General features: G+C 39.5%; 1 protein-coding gene across 1 annotated transcript in view; it reads right to left on the bottom strand.

The window, feature by feature from the left end:
• Positions 1 to 16166, bottom strand: part of TTC17 (tetratricopeptide repeat domain 17) — an 82469-nt gene that overhangs the window by 18659 nt on the left and 47644 nt on the right. The window contains exons 17-18 of the mRNA XM_067557583.1: positions 2600 to 2773; positions 544 to 797 (exon numbers count right to left, since the gene is read on the bottom strand). Of these exons, the coding sequence (XP_067413684.1) occupies positions 544 to 797; positions 2600 to 2773 (428 nt within the window). The remainder of the gene's footprint in view (positions 1 to 543; positions 798 to 2599; positions 2774 to 16166) is intronic.

Raw genomic sequence — 16166 nt, 5'->3', positions numbered from 1 at the left:
TTTCATCACCTCATTACCTCACCCGCCTTGTTTCTCTCTCAGCTTATTAATGTATTTATTAAAACGAATTCAGTTCTGGTAAGTGCCAGATCTGAGCGCATGGGGGAATGAAATCCTCTACCTGCACATTGCAGTGTAAATTTCATTTCCATTCACAGGCAGTGAGACTCAATCATCATTTAAGAGGGTCTGGACTGGCCCCAAAGATAAGTAGTGTACTCAGGCTCCATAATTCATGCAATACTTGACCTCTTTGCTACCAGTAAAGAGGTCAATTAGTAAGAATACTGGTAGGAGTTTTGCCTGCTTATTTTGTACAGGTCACCAAACAGCCCTCAGATGGTCATGTCTTTTGGTCATATATGACCCAGGACAGATTGGTGACCTAGAGATTAAAGACTCTGTAATAAAGACTACAGGCCAAACTATATTCCAGGCTGAATTGTTCAGCCTCCTTTCAAACCATCATTGTTGCAGTCACGGAAAATTAGGATATGACTTATTAATGCTACTAAATTAGATCTTGCATATGAGTACTCTTACCCATTCAGCTTCATCATCATCATCTCCACAATCTCCAAAACAGGAGGTAGCCAATCCATCCTGAGAACCTGTCTTTAGAACCCGGATTCCCTGCAAGTCCATCCGACGACCTTTCACCTCCAGTGCCCCCTCGAAGGCTTCAAGAGACCAAGAGTTTTCAAACTCATCTACCAAGGCCAACATCTCTTCAGACATCTGAGGATCTCCCAAACTCTCCATCCCTTCTGAGTCATTGCTTTCTGCAACAACTGTGTCTGAAATGAAGCATCAATAAGTGTTACCAAAATTATTTGCATTGTAATAGTACCCAAATGCAGTAGAATGGGGTATTACTGTTCTATGCCTAGTCTTCTACCTGTGCAAATATGATGCAGACCATCTAAGACCTTTAATAAAATAAATAATAATAATAAAAAAAGAAAAACAAGGATGATCCAAGCAAGATACCCTCTACAACTTTTAAAAATCACTATTTCTACTTTCTTCAGAGCCTGAAATCTGATTTTTCCCCCCTCTCAAACACTCTGGCTTGTTATTTTAAAGTTCTTCAAAACTGTTGAGTTGCATGGATTGATTTGTTATTATAGGGCTGCTCATGAGAGCTGGACTGATGACAATATTTTGTTTTAATAAACAGAATGGAAATATTTCATTTGAACAAATCCTCTTCCTCCCCATAAACACATGCATTCACACAAAGGACTTTGCAGAGTGACACAAGCAAACAAGCCTTAGGTGAAATTTGGACCTTGCTATGACCATGACAGTTGTGTTCTCAGTACCAAGCTCTCATTTAATTTTTTTTAAATCAGAAATATTGAATAGGAAGATCACTGCTCAATCATTGTGTGTCACAAATGGAGAGACGTTATTGGAAAGTCTTTATAAAAATATAGGTCTGCCCATAATGATGCTTCATCAATTGCTGATTCAAAAGGGGCAACTCTAGCATCAATTCTCATTCTTCTGCTCCCTGTCCACTACAATTCTCTTTCTTTCAGTGGGATAGATAGCTGCTTCTCTGTAGGTTATTGAGCTTGAGCACTGACATGGAGTAAACCTCTCCATGTCCTGATCTTACCAACCCTGTCTTCCTCTCTCCACTTTTATCTGGTATTATCAAGGTGAGAATGAGATGGGTATAAACATCAAGATAGTGTATTCTAGAAAACAGTATCCTTCAGTCTGGGCAATACGCTATTCTCTGGCTTTTACTTGTAACCTAATGGTTTTTGCCATTAGATTTGTGGAAGGAGAGTAGGAACAGAATATGATCAGTTTTAAAGGTTACTTGTTTCTTTTCCTTTCTAACCCTGAAAAACTATTAACAGGAATAAGAAGATGAAATAAGGCATTTTCAAGTGCCACAAAGTGAAACATTATGAAGATCCATTTCAGCAGTTTACCTTATTGCTATCGTGTTTCATGAGGGAAAGCAAAAAGGAGGAAAACTCACCAGGTTTGCTGTCTGAGGACCTCAAAATCTGAAGAGTATTAAACATTAATGCACACAGTTCTCTAAGTCTTGGGTCATGCAGGGGATTGCTTTAAGCCCTTATACAGTACACCTCTAGTGAAACCGGCATTAAAGAGGCAAATGTGTCCAAGATGCGTTACACGATATTTTAAAAACTTTAAAACTTCTTAAAGGTTTCATTATTATTTCACTTTGGAAGAAGCAGCAGTTCCAGAAACTAGTCATGGTTAAGTCACGGTCCAGTAAGTGACAGCATTGTACACAATCTGTATTTTTGCCCCCACAAACTACAAGAGACAGAGCATTCAAAAGGTAAAAGAAATTCAGTCATAGCTTTGTGCTGCAGCACTTTTAATTTGTCTGATATTTGGGAAGGACTAGAAAGATCAACTAAGAAATCAAATTAATTAAGAAATAGCCTTTCTTCTGTCTTATCATAGGTGTTTCATCCTTGTGGCAAGCAAAACTGGGAAGCACATCTATAGGAAGGAAAACAGCTCTTCTACACTTCAAGCCTGGCTTCCTTTTCAGAAACTGGCTCATCACCAACCATGCACCGAAATTCCAAGGCTGACTTACTTTCCAGTCTCAGGGAGGAAGGGTCTCTTGTTGAACTCTGAACAAAGGCTTCTGGATCTTCTACTATACTTCCCTCAGAGTTTTCTTCCTCAGCTGTTATTCCAGACTCTTTGGGCTCATCAAAGTACTTCTGCTTGTCATGGCAGCCATCAGGGTTTCTCTCATGACAGTGGCCTGCAGAAAAACAGAGAAAGATATGCACACACACAGTATAAAACCAGCTCCCTTTGGACACATCATCTAATACAAACCTGAATTATTAAAGGTGCAGAAGCAATGATCCAGAGATGACATTCCACCTTTTTCCTTCTTCCCCTACAGAGACAAATAAACCTATCCTGCAAGGCGATGAGGACCCTCAACCCAATGAAACTTCAGTGGGAGTGCAGAGTGCTGAGCACTTTGCTAGATCAGGCCACTAAAAGTTACACCATACAAGGATCTCAAATGCTTAATCTACTCTAATTTTCTCTTTCATTAGTAGCCCAGTTTCTTCTGCTGGAGGACTACTAGAGCAAACAGTACCTGGGAAATAAACACTGATTCTCGCTGCTAACCTTGATGTATATTCTGAAGCACGATTTAGTCATGTTATTACTAGTAACCTAAGCCAAAATAATAAATTCACTAAAGTGAGAATTTAACTCAAAATTTAGAACTCCCTGGTGCCGGCATTCAGAATCCACTGAAGACATAAAAGGACTACACAAAATGTATGGGAGAAATTTTATCAAAAAAATCAAATCCTGAAGGAGAAAGACAGTAAGGAGCACAAAGAGCAATGTATCCATTTATCCTGCACTATGACAACACTGCCCCTTTGGCATCCTTAAGTAAACAAGGATGTTTACCAACCCTCTTGGCATCCCAGGGTAACAAGCTATGGGATTAAAGCTTAACAGAGTCTGTAAAATAAACGGCTACTCCTTATTTCAGGCTAAGAATCTAAATACAAACTTATAACAACATTTTCAATCTGTAAAGCACATTTCAACTGCAGGTCTCAAATGATTTACCAATGTTAATTAACAGTAAATCTCAACCTTCCTACCTCATGTTCTTATATAATCCTTGTTATAGCAGTATCTGAGCACCTGGTAGATTAAAATATACTAATATAAGGAATCAAATGCCCACCCCTCACAAAACCCCTTTGAAGAAGGGAAGTGCTATTATCACCATTTTACAGCTGGGGAACTGCGGCACAGAAAGACAAAATGATGAAGGAAATCTGCATTGGAATCCACGGAACTGAACCCAGATATTCTGAATCTTCCTTCTTGTCTCCTGTGAGTGAGGTAAGAATTATTGTACCATGAAGATATTGAGAGGCGAAGTAGTGAATCGGTGACAAGGTTGGAAATAAAACGCAGGAGTCCCAAAGCTCAGTTCCCCAACTGTCTCCAAAGATGCTAGTCATATTGCTTAATGCACTACGGAAAGTGCTCCGAATCCACAGTGATGGGTGTGGTATAAGATCCTGAATAGATCAGTGGTTTTCAACTTTTTCCATAATTTTAGGATCTCCTTCCCACAAAGAAAGGGACAGAGAAAAGGAAGGTGGTTGTGACTGCCAGACTGAAAAATCATAGAACAGATTCATGCCCTCTCCAAAGACAGGCTTATTCTTTGATACTGGAACTTTGACTTTGTGGGGAAATAAAAGAAATCAAACAGTTTGATTTTCAGAGGTACTGAATATCCACAGCTCCCACTGAAACAGTAGGAATTGCGGGTGTTCAGAACCTCTGAAAAATCAGCACACACATTTTTACTGGGGATGCACAAAAAAAAAAATTTATATCTGTAAGCCTCCTAGTGACTGACAGTAAATATTTACTGCTCTCTAGCTTTTCAGCCATATACTGAGATGCTGGCTAAATTAAATATTATGAAATGAGTGAATGAAGAAACAAAATGGAAAGCAAACTTTATAAACTGTTTTAACATCTGCCTTACAATTAAATTCTTTCTGGTTTTCACTCTTGACATCTTCCACCAGTCATTGTATCTCCACCTTCTCCCCTTTCTAGTCCCCCTTCAATGAAAATTTAATTGGTTTCATTTTTTTAAATCTGCAATACAAAGAGAGCTGCATGTGTAATTTGTAAGAAATTGTATGCACAGGACCCCAAAGCTGAAATTAGGTCTTCTGGCTGATCATCAAAACCAAACTGACTTTGATGCAAGTCAGGTGCATTCTAAGAATATGATGCCCTTCAGCAGAGGAAACCTTAGCCAACGTAGCATTCTGATGAAGAAGAAAGCAGAAGAGACTGAGGTACAGACAGTTATTTTATTTTATTTTTTTAAAACTGCAGTTAAAATAAAAAGAGGAAAAAACTGGGAAGAGCAAGAGAAAAAAACCCTAAGACTAGCATAGTTAATATTAATTTACAAACACTAACAGCTAAAAACAGGCTCCATGAAAGTGCTGGTTTTTTGGGATCAGAAGTGCTGCTATATATAAAAAGCCAAGTGGCCTAATTTTTTTAATTACTTCTTCCAGTTGCCTGGTATCACTGGAGAAGACAGAAGTTGGTTGAAACCAAAAGATCTTTGCAGACTGGATCAAATTATGGATGCCAGTGAAAAGTTTCAAGTCAGAACTTTAAAGCCTCTGCCCCCAATGATGGGTGCCAGAAGAGTAACTGGAGAACATGGGCTAGAAGCAAAGATAGACAGAAAGGTGGCAACATAGCTCAGAAGCATGTGATCATTCATTGGCTGTAGCCTTCTATTATTAATTATTTGTATTACTGTAAAATCTAGGAGACCCAACCACAGATCAGAACCCCACTGCGTTAGGCACTGTACAAACAGATTAAAAAGACAATTCCTGCCCCAAAGCCCAGGTGATGGGTTTCGCTGTTTCTTCACAGATCTTGACATTGCTGGTGTTATATGAAAGCTAGTGACCCAGAGATGTGCAATGAAGTTTAAAAAAAACTAAAAATGTCACTTTCTTACTCAGCAGATCTGTTGTGTGTGTACAGCTGCTGCTGATAAAGCTAAGACAGAGCACACTGGATTCTATTCCACCTTGTGCAATACTGACAATTGTTGACCAAGTTCCAGTCAGTTACAGCTGTGTTATGATGATAAAGAGGTTGCATAGGTGACACTAGGCTGTAATTTGGTCAGCAGGGCCTTTATTATAGGTTTTGGTGTAAGAGAAGGAAAAAAAGCCCAGATTGACTCTCAAAGTCAGGCTAAATTTGCAGAGCTCGAAGTTGGAGGGTGGAGGGAAACTATTTACCTACAAAGTGAGCCCCTTCAATGGGAAAATCAGAGACACATTAAGTCGAGGAACCCTCAATGCCATATGTTGAGAGTCACTTTTGAGTAGGAGTGCCTATCAATTGAACTGGTGTTCTGTCAATCATCAAAACATGCCTGTGTTTATTTCACTTCCATCTTCCCCATAATTCATTGATAGGCGCTCTGCATCCAGTGATGAACACTGGGCTAGCAGTAATTATGGTTGTTGCTTACACCATTTCTCTGATTTGTGTGGAGAGCGTTTCCCTCCTCACTCCTGCCCCTCTCCCGTATCATGTTATAAAATCCATGTTTAAAGCATGTTTTTTTTTAAGACAAGAGTCTCAACTCACCAGAGAAACTGTGCCAGAAACAACTCTTCATAATCGTGGTTGGCACTGGCATGGTTTCAAATGCAATCTAAACAGAATAAGCATATTTCATATGAATTAATAGCACTGAAATATGCAAATATATTGAAGTATGGAAATGCATTAAAGAGGGAAGGTATCTAACTAGGAACTTACATGCCCCCATTACTATAGTATCTGAGTACCAGATTGATTGGGATATCCAGAAGTCAGGGCCAACATTCAATGAGCCAAGCTATTTGTAAGGCAGCAGCACAGAATGGATACAGGAGTACCAAGAAGAAAGGGAAGGAATGACATATTAGGATGTCCTTTTTGAACTGATCTATAAGGCCCTCTCCTCCATCTAGTCCCTCCTCAACATTTCCTGCTATGCCTAAAGGAAATCAGCCAGTTTAAGGGGCAAATGGAGATAGTTATAAATATATAACGTAAGTAACACCTATCAAACAATGAAAACACTGCCTTCCTATATCATTTTACATTGCAGTTACTTTGGGGCAACAACTGTGCTTTGTGTTTGTAGAGTACCTCCTAAAATGCAGTCCTCGTCCTGATTGGGGCCTGTGGATATTAATGTAATAAAATTTTAAACAGCAAATAGGGAGAAGACCCGTTAGATCATCCATTCTACCTAGCAGAAGGAGATAAACAGAACTGAAAAGGAAAGAGAGGAAGGAAAAGAGTAGAACAGTAACAAAGAGGAAAATCGGTAAGGATGGTTTCAGCCTCTAGTAGTGATTGGAGTGCACATTTGTGCATGTGTGGTGACAGAAATGGGGTAGTGAGGCAGAGAAGGAGAGAAGATGCTGAGAGGGCAAGCATTGATCATCCCATCCTGGGAAGAACAAGGGGAGTTGTAGGTGTATTATAAACTGCAACTCAAGTAACCAGACTTCTCTTGAAGATAAAAATCATATTCAGGGGAAAAAATCCCACTCATCTGCTAAATCAAAAACTTTTTTGTGAACAGTATAGAATCAAACACAAAGACAGTTCCTGCCCCCAAAGAGCTTGTATGCAGGAAAGACTAGATGCCTTGGAAATTGCAGAGAAGGATTTAATTAATTATTATTATTGGCTTATGCCTGGTGGGTCTCATGGAAGCAGTGAGTCTTCAGAAGGGACTCGACTGTGAAGTCAAACTTTTGACACTAATAACAATGAAGTGATTTAAACACAGATGTCTTTTAAAATCTAAATTAGTCACCATTAATGCTGTTTGTTTACTTCTTGCATTACACTTGTCATGGACAGCAGTGGCCCATTGCTCATCTTCACGGTCTGATTCCCAAATACTAGCCCAAGGCTGGGGGATGCTAACAGTGCAGGTGAATCAAAGTGAAAACATATGTATTTTTCATTTTTAAAGTGTGTAGTTAATAGTGGGAATGGAGTCTACGTTGTATTTTTATTCTTGGCTTGTCGGTTCAGGGATTACAGTGTTGCCAAGCTTCAATATTTTATCATGAGTCTCATGATATGTGGTGTTCTTCTTAAATCCCAGCTCCTGGCTTCATGTGATTACATAAGAATCTCAGTTTTCATTAAAAAACAATTTAAAAAAAAGTTTTAGCACTTAAGGTTGCAAAGAAATGCTTGCAAACATGAACCATAAAGGTTCCACCACCATAAGTCAAACAATGAGAACCAAAGCAGCATTAATTTTAAAATCTTGATTTTGGGGGGCGGGCGGCGCCGGCGGCTAACTCAATTTTCAAATGCTTTGGGATTGGCAATATTGGGTTATCAATTGCTAGATTAAGGGAGGCAAATGAGTTTCAAGGGCTGCAGTCAGTGGTTTACTTAACTTGTATTTTAAAATCTTATTTTGTTTTACCTAGTTAAGGTGTCTGAGAACAATGGTTTCTTTGTTAAATAAAACCACTGCAGTGTAACCAGACCATCCCAGCATAGTAGAAAGTCAATCTGGTCAGTGAGTGTCAGGGTGCAGAACAGACTGATGCAAGTGCTAATAAAAGAAAATTAAGCCCATACTTGTGTGCTTGGATTTACTTCCACAAGATAGTACACCTTGCAGTGAATTTGGTATAGTTCTAACTCCATAACTAAAGTGTTTCTTTCACTGTAAGAGCAGCATACCCCTATGCTTGCCAGAGATGGAAATACTATACAGTCGACAGATAGGCCCACCTCTAAGTATTTCAGGAACACTGCACTCAAACTGCATCCCTTTTAACCCAACTAACAACTGCTTACATAGAACTACAGATGTACATAAAGTATTGCCAAGTGAGAGTCAGAACGTGCACATTACTCATCCTCACATGAAAATTCATGGATCTCTGGAAGGTTTAAGGAGACACATTCTACTAGAATGCCTACAAATTAAAATTTTAAAAAACCCTCTAGATTTTAGATATAGCCACCATACAACTGAAATTTTAACCAGGCATATCATTGTTGATCATGTTTACAGGCTCAGAAGGATGGAAGATATGGTTCATGCCTCAAAGAGCTTACAATGTAATTTAGTACCTGTGAGCCTACCACCAACCATACCATCTTGGGTGGTGATTCTGGCAGGTCTCAAATTATCGAGGTTTAGGACCCAGCAAGCACTTGGAAAGGAGAGCTCCAGGGGTGGTGTAGTAAGTGGTGTTGGTGATTCAGCAGGTGGCACTCTTCCTTCTACATCAGTACTGAACCAACATTACAGCATAATGTTATGAACAGTTGCGCTCCTAGAGGGGACACCTTTAAGATGAGATATAGAACTAAGTTCTTGACCTATTACAGTCATTAAGATTCCCACAGCTTCTCTTATAAGAACTGTAATGTTAAATCCAGTGGTTATGATTAGAATGATTACATTCTGTATGCCTAAATACCTCCTGCAGTTTCAGGTGGATATGGTATTCAGTTTCTTAAAATTTTGTGCACTATTAAACAGCTGCTACTTTTCAACCTACTTTTCAGTTATGGGTGAATTTACTTTTGTATGTCATTTTGGTTACAAACATGTTGAGATCCTTTCTAGAAATATAAGATAGCATTAGTTATTAATTAAATTAACCAAACAGTGTGCAATCTTAGTTAAAGAGAAATAGTCTTTGCAGTAACTACAGAATAAGGACCAGAGCCTCAGATGGCATAAAACAGCATAGCTCCACTGACTTCAGTGCAGCCATGTTCGTTTAACAGTAGCTGAGATTTGGCTCTGAACATCTAGCAGCATCCATACTACTCAATTTCTCACTGCGTTGCCTAGTGTTTCTTTATAGAGAAAAACATTATGAAAAAACTCACCATCCTGAGTTCTGTTAGCACAGAGTACAAAGTGAGACACTTACCGAGCAAGTTGGGTCTACAGCATCACCAGGGATGGTTTCTGGTGGCATCAGCTAGTTTCTCTGAAACCGCTACAGAGAATCCTGCTCCAAGACTGATAGTAAGAGGTTACAGTTTGCTATTTTACAGCACCCACAGATGTGCAAGATAGGGCCCCTGCCTTACAGAGCTCGCAGTCTACTCTTGAGAGGAGATAAAATGAGCAATGGTAACTAACAGCAGGGAAGGTAGGGAATAAGGAAAGATGCAGGATACAACCATGATCATGTGGCTTCTCAATACTGCTGTGTGTGTCTTGGTGGGTCAATTAAAAAAGTTAAAATAAGTAAATGAGGAAGATGAAATGATAACAGACTCCACTGTTGTACTGACTCACTCACTGGGATTACAGGGCTACGGTAAAATACGGAACAAAAAGAGCTGTAGTAGGACTGGCATCATCATAATACATTAACAATTCTCTACCCCTTCTCCAAGCTCTCAACTGGCTTTTTTGCCACCACAGAGCATGGTTCTGCTCCCATTCAAGTCCATGGAAATTTTGCCATTGACTTCAATAAAGGCAAGATTTGGTTCCATAATGCTTACAAATAATGCAAACATCCTTAAAGTTCCAAAGTATCAAGTAGCCAGGAAAAATCAGAAGCAGTGCTCTCAAGTACTACGCTTGGCATCCAGCACTGTCAGGTAGTGAAGGACATAAGGTTTCCTTCTCCAGTGGAATACTGCCAAGTCAGCTCAGTAGCAAACATTTAACCCAATAACTCTCCTTTCTTGCTCTCCATTTCTCAGCTGCCTGGTCACTGCTTTGGATGCTTATGACTTAACTTGATCGATGCGCACTTTATTACGAAGAGCTAGTAGCTGCTTAAGTTGCAGAACTGTCTAATAATATTTAAGGGATAACCAATGCAGAACTCAAAATTTAGAGTTTAATCTTAATCCTTTTCATTATATCATAGAAAAGTTGTTCATATTTACAGGGTGTTTTCTTTTTTTAAACGTGAACACTCCCATGCAAAGCTGGAAGCTTTGAATCAATAGTGTTTGCAGTAGGACCTATGCATCAAAGTGGAGCTAACTAGAAACTGAGTGAAATGCAAAAGCTAAACAAGCCTTCTGAGTGATGAAAAATTAAAGTGTTTTTTTTTTTTAAATTGTCAGTTATAATTTAAGATGTTAGTAGTAAATTCCATCTTTAGGTTACCTGACAGTGGTCCTTATTCATGTGGGCTGGGATCTGCAGAAGCACTCAGCGCTGGCCTAAGTCTGCTCCATGGAAGTTAATAGTTCCAGGGGAGCAAAGTTAGGCCAACATAGAGTGAATCTGAATATCCCACCCACACACACCAGTGTAGACTGCACCACCACATGTTGTGCCTTATGCAAACAAAACAAGCGACCTCATTCTATTTTACAATGAGGTATATACAGTTCATTCTTTTTATTACATTTATTCCACTAACAGGTTTTCAATTAAGAGAACTATTATACTGTAAATCGGTCTTCAATTGTAGAAAAATAATTTGTTTTTTAACCTAGGATATAGGCTAAAATGCATTTCAATTGGCTTAGCTATAGATTTATTTTTAAGACTAACCATAAATCTCAGTACAGCAGTTTTTATGATCAAGGCTTTTTAATTAATTTATTTAAACAGACAGATGCTCTCTGATATAACCAGATTTCTTGTTCATGTTAAGAGATGGCAATACCTCACTACTGCATAATGGACCAATCCCAGATGACCACAGCACCGCAAATTGCCCTTATGAAATATAAGCCAACAATAAATAAAACATGAAAAGAAAAATTGAAGAGGAAGATCTGCCGGTTTAAATTTGTATGCTATGTGGTTTGAAAGGGACACAAACTAAAACATACCACCCTTGGAGAATCCATTGGGCTGCTTTACAGACAGAGGATATAAAAATATCCTCTTCAATAATTAAGGTGGGGGGGAGATGAAGGGCAAGAGGGGACCTACTTATATTAAAACCATCGCACTCCCCACCCCTTTCTCCTCGCTCGTCACTGACTACAACAGCAGCTCGTTCTTTATGACGTGGATATAGAAGCCACAGTGTTCTCTCAGTGCTTTCTGGGAATGGAGCCCAAACGTGGAAGAAGACATCTAAATTTAACTCTCCAGCACCGTCAGCAGATGAGAGACTAGAAAATGAGATTAGCAATGCCTCTCTCAGGGTGCTCCAGTGCTACATATAGAGCAGCAGGGTAAGCAGCATGGCGGCCTGAATTTCAATTAGTGCCTCAAAAATTACTCGATTTCCTTTGGAGAAAGGGGGAAAGAGAGAGACAGACAGATAGACACACACAAAATGCTGATGGCTTGTCCTCTGAGTTCTCCTATGCACCTGGCTCTGCATTTGCTCAATAATATTTAAATTATTTAAAAATACTATTAGTTTTCTCTCCACATGGCAAAGTCAGTTGATAATCACATAATAAACTATTTAGCTCACTCTTGAGACAGATCCTGCCATCAGTTGCAAGCAGTGAACTTCCTGAAAGAAGTTTGATGTCAACTTTTGATCAGGGGCTGATTCTCCCGGTCACTATTACAAATTAAGGTAACACAGAGCCATTAAGTCTAACCAGAATTACTTGCCCTCACTTTAAGAAAACCTCTTCATTGTTAGAAGAGTCAGGCCTGGTCTACGCTCTGATTTTGTATGGGTATAGCTATTTCAGCCAGGGGTGTGACTTAGAATAAAAGTGGAGTAAAAAACCATTATATTGGGATAGCTTATTTCCCTTCCTGTACATGAATAACTTATATGGGATAAGCACCTTTTTATCCCCACTAGGGGTTGTACTGCTGGTATAGTTAAAGTGGCACCATGTATGTTTAGAGAAGCCCTTCGCCTAACATCACCATTGACCAGCCCCACACAACATTCCTTCAAACCTCACTTCTCTTAGCCCCAATCTCCCTCTACTGAGCCATTGTTCTGGGCTTTTTTGCCTGGTGTTACTCAGGTAAGATTACAGGATAGGGAACATGCCTGTCTGTTGGTCAGATCCTGTGATCCCTACCTGCTTGAAGTCAACTGGACTACTTGTATGAGTGAAGACTACTTACATGTAAGGGTATTGCAGGATCAAGCACTATGTTTGATAATCATCAGTTCAACTGATAGTGCTAAAAGAGCCACTTATGTAACAATGAGGATTAATATTGGTAGTGTTACTTATACTACATGTTGTGGTGAGATCCACATTGCAAAGTCATGTAACAAACTGCATTAACTTTGACTGTTTCACTTGCACTCTGCACATGAACTCTTCTCTATGGCAACTACTTCTAATACTCCCACGACCACCAGATTTCAGACACCTAATAATTTTAAGAATAATCTGCCTTAAATTTTCCATGTTCCTCTACACATGGTACGTCTTATCCTTTACCAAATGACATTAATCTTTATTGGATGAGCAATATTCAGGAAACAATGACAAATTTAATTGATTTGCATGGGATGAGCACCTGCATAACTCAAGTCTGGTCTACACTGACAGGCAAATTTGGCGGAAGTTGATGGGAGTTACGCAAACGACGCAGAGCAGCTTGCATAACTTATGTCGACTTCCTAAATTCCCTTCTGTGTGCCACCTCCACTATGCTGCGCCGATGGGAAATATGTATCCATCAACGCAGCACTATGCTTTTTGGGGAGGTGGTTTTATTAAATAGACTTCTGGATCGATTGAGCAGGTCTTCACTTCCACTCAATTGATCTGGATAAATCGATCTGACGATGGTGAATTTGCCGCTGACAGTGAAGACATACCCTCACTCATGACGGTCACCTGTCAGCAATGCACCCATCCAAAACTCATGTTAATTAAAACTTACATCACACCATGTACTCCTTACAGTTACTTTCATCCCACAGGCTAATTGCTTGTAAAGGATTATGCAACTCTATGGAATTATACATTTAAAGCAAAGTAAGTCTGTTTCTAAACAGAGTAATTTACCTCAACATAAGAAGGTTGGAATGCAACAGCTGTTTAACAATATCCAGCAGTGACACCCAACAATTTTAGGCCAGAAAGCAAAGAATACTATATCTACTTAAAATAGCAAGGGTAATTTATGGAGAAAATTACGCTAGAATTTGGCCAGAACCACAGAGTTAATTTCTCTACTCTTGCAAAAAGCATGACAGAATCTTTGCTGGAGACTTCAATCAACATCTTGGTTTTAAGTTAGACGACAACATGTTCAGTAGCATAGTGCTGGAGCACACTGGGCTATTTGCTGAGGCAGAAGGAGGAGTGCTACCCTACTCAAGCATCAATAGCACTTCCTCAAAAACACACACCCTCCATCCTAGCTCACCTTTTAGATTCTGCAAGCAAAGGAAGGGAGTCCAAAACATCATATTTCTTTTCTCTCTAATAATTATTCTCTCACTCATTTGACACATTGATTTAGTAGAAACATAGGGATATCCATTTTGGATCAGACCAGAGATCCAACTAAGTCTTGTATCAGGGGTCTCACACTGGCCAGTGCCAGACTCTTCAGAGAAAAATGCAAGACTACCTTTAATGGGTAATTAGGGAAAGGAAAGGGAAATCTCTTGCTAATTCCAGGTAGTTAACAGTTGGTTTATGGCCTAAAGAACAAGAATTTCTCTTTTTTCAGCCTCATTTAATGTAACTGTGAACCTTCTCATTGTCTACATAACAGTTTAAACTTGTTCCCAATTCCAGTGAGCTCTTGGCTTCACTGATATGCTGGGCCTTCGAGCTCCATAAATTAATAATGCAATGTGTAAAAAAGTATTTCTTTTATCCTTTTTACATTTGTTGCCTCAGTTTTTGTTCCTAAATGAGCCAACATTACCAGTTTTGTTTTCTGGTTTACACAGTATCACCGGTGTTAGCACAACTCTAGTACAGTGCTTGCTAGGTGGCAGCCTATTCACATTGTTTTATTATGGGTCTCTGCAAAAACAAAACACAATCATGCACTAGTTTGTCTTAAAGGGTCTAAATCACTACATTGTGAAAAGTGTTGAGTCAATGAGACATTTCCTACCAGTTCCAAATTTGGCCTATATTTAAAAATTATAACAAGGTTTATATGATGCAACCGATTTCACATCAGACTGCTTAATTTTTTTTTTTTTAAATTGTGTGAAATTCAGGTTTTTGTAGGAGCTGTGGAAGATTTCTTCTTGTTTGCTTTTCATTCTACAAATTAGGTCTTACCTTCAATATTTTGTCCCCAGATTTAACAAGGCAGCCCATGTTTACTCATTGCCATAGATTGGGGGGGGGAGATGGTTCTAGCTGTTAAGTAAGCAAGAATCCTTGTTCAGAGGAAGATTTTAAGAGGGGCAGCCCAGAGAAGCAACATAGTGAGGGACACCACTCGTTGTGCAGTAAACAAGAAAGGTCTCCTTCTTGGCTACAGACCACAAAGTTCAGAGGCACTAAGTGAGTGGTATAAACATGGGAACAGGTATGGCTCAGGTGGTCAGATAAGGAATATGCCTATCAGCTGATGAGAGCTCTCACATGTTCATCACTTTGTTTGACAACATGGATCACTTTTCACACAAGGCCGTGAAGGAGGCAGGATTCTTTGCTCACAGATAAAGGCAGGGGAACAGTAAGTAGGATTAGCTTCTTCAGAAGCCCAGCCAAGGAAAGCCCAGAAAGTGAAGGCTGACAAGAACAGCATGTGAAAGCAAGACAAGGCTGATGTGCTGCCACTGACACTATTTTAGTGTGTGTGTGTCAATACTGAGGATTTCTTCCCCATTGTTGAAACAGTACCAAGCTCTCTCCTACAGCCAGCATAGGGATTGTGTAGTGGGATGGTTGGAAGGACTACACCCATGTAAATATTGGCTCAAGAAACATGTTTCCTTCCCTAGGGAAGCTTTCAATTGTCCTAGCCCCAAAGCCACTAGTAGTTATACTGGGTTATAGTTTTAGAATTTTGAGGGCATTTAAAACAGTCTAAGGCAGACAACACAAGAACCAGGGGATCAGAATGGCAAGTTCCACAGCCCAGATATATGATTCCCCCTGCCCCGCTTACTGCTCTTGTAGAGTTTGCAGATATTGAGTACCATGGTTTCCCCACCGTCTATAAAAAGCAATACCCTTTCCCCACCCCCCCCCCCAATAAAAAAAAAAAGCAAAAAGATATTTAATAGTGTGGAAACTTCAAAAGGTTTTGATTCTTAACAGGAGTTTCTCCCTTCCTTCCTAATCCAAATAAATCCTCTTCCCTTTCACCTATACTTCTCCAACAGCATTTGTTAACCTGATGTGGAATTCATTCAAAATTCTAGAGACTATATTGAGGGGAACAATCCTGCATTGGTCCCTGACAGATAGGCTAGATTGAACTTAATGGGTCTTTTCCAATTCTAGTGCCTCAGTACCTGCCCCACTGCTCCCTTTTGCTGCATTACCATCTGTAGGTTTTTGATTCTGGAAAGCACTAGAGTGAATACAGTATGATGAGGGCAGGTAGCTCAGAGAATGCCACCATACATTCTTGCAAGGTGGAACTGCTAACTACTGGACAGCAGGCATTAGGTGCTCAGCTATCATGGAGATGAGCATAATATAAA

The sequence above is a fragment of the Emydura macquarii genome, unplaced genomic scaffold (genome assembly GCF_026122565.2).
Source record: "Emydura macquarii macquarii isolate MOO-44397 ecotype Brisbane River unplaced genomic scaffold, CSIRO-AGI_Emac_v2 contig_1876, whole genome shotgun sequence".
NCBI lineage: Eukaryota > Metazoa > Chordata > Testudines > Chelidae > Emydura > Emydura macquarii.
This window is presented reverse-complemented; position numbering and strand designations above follow the sequence as displayed.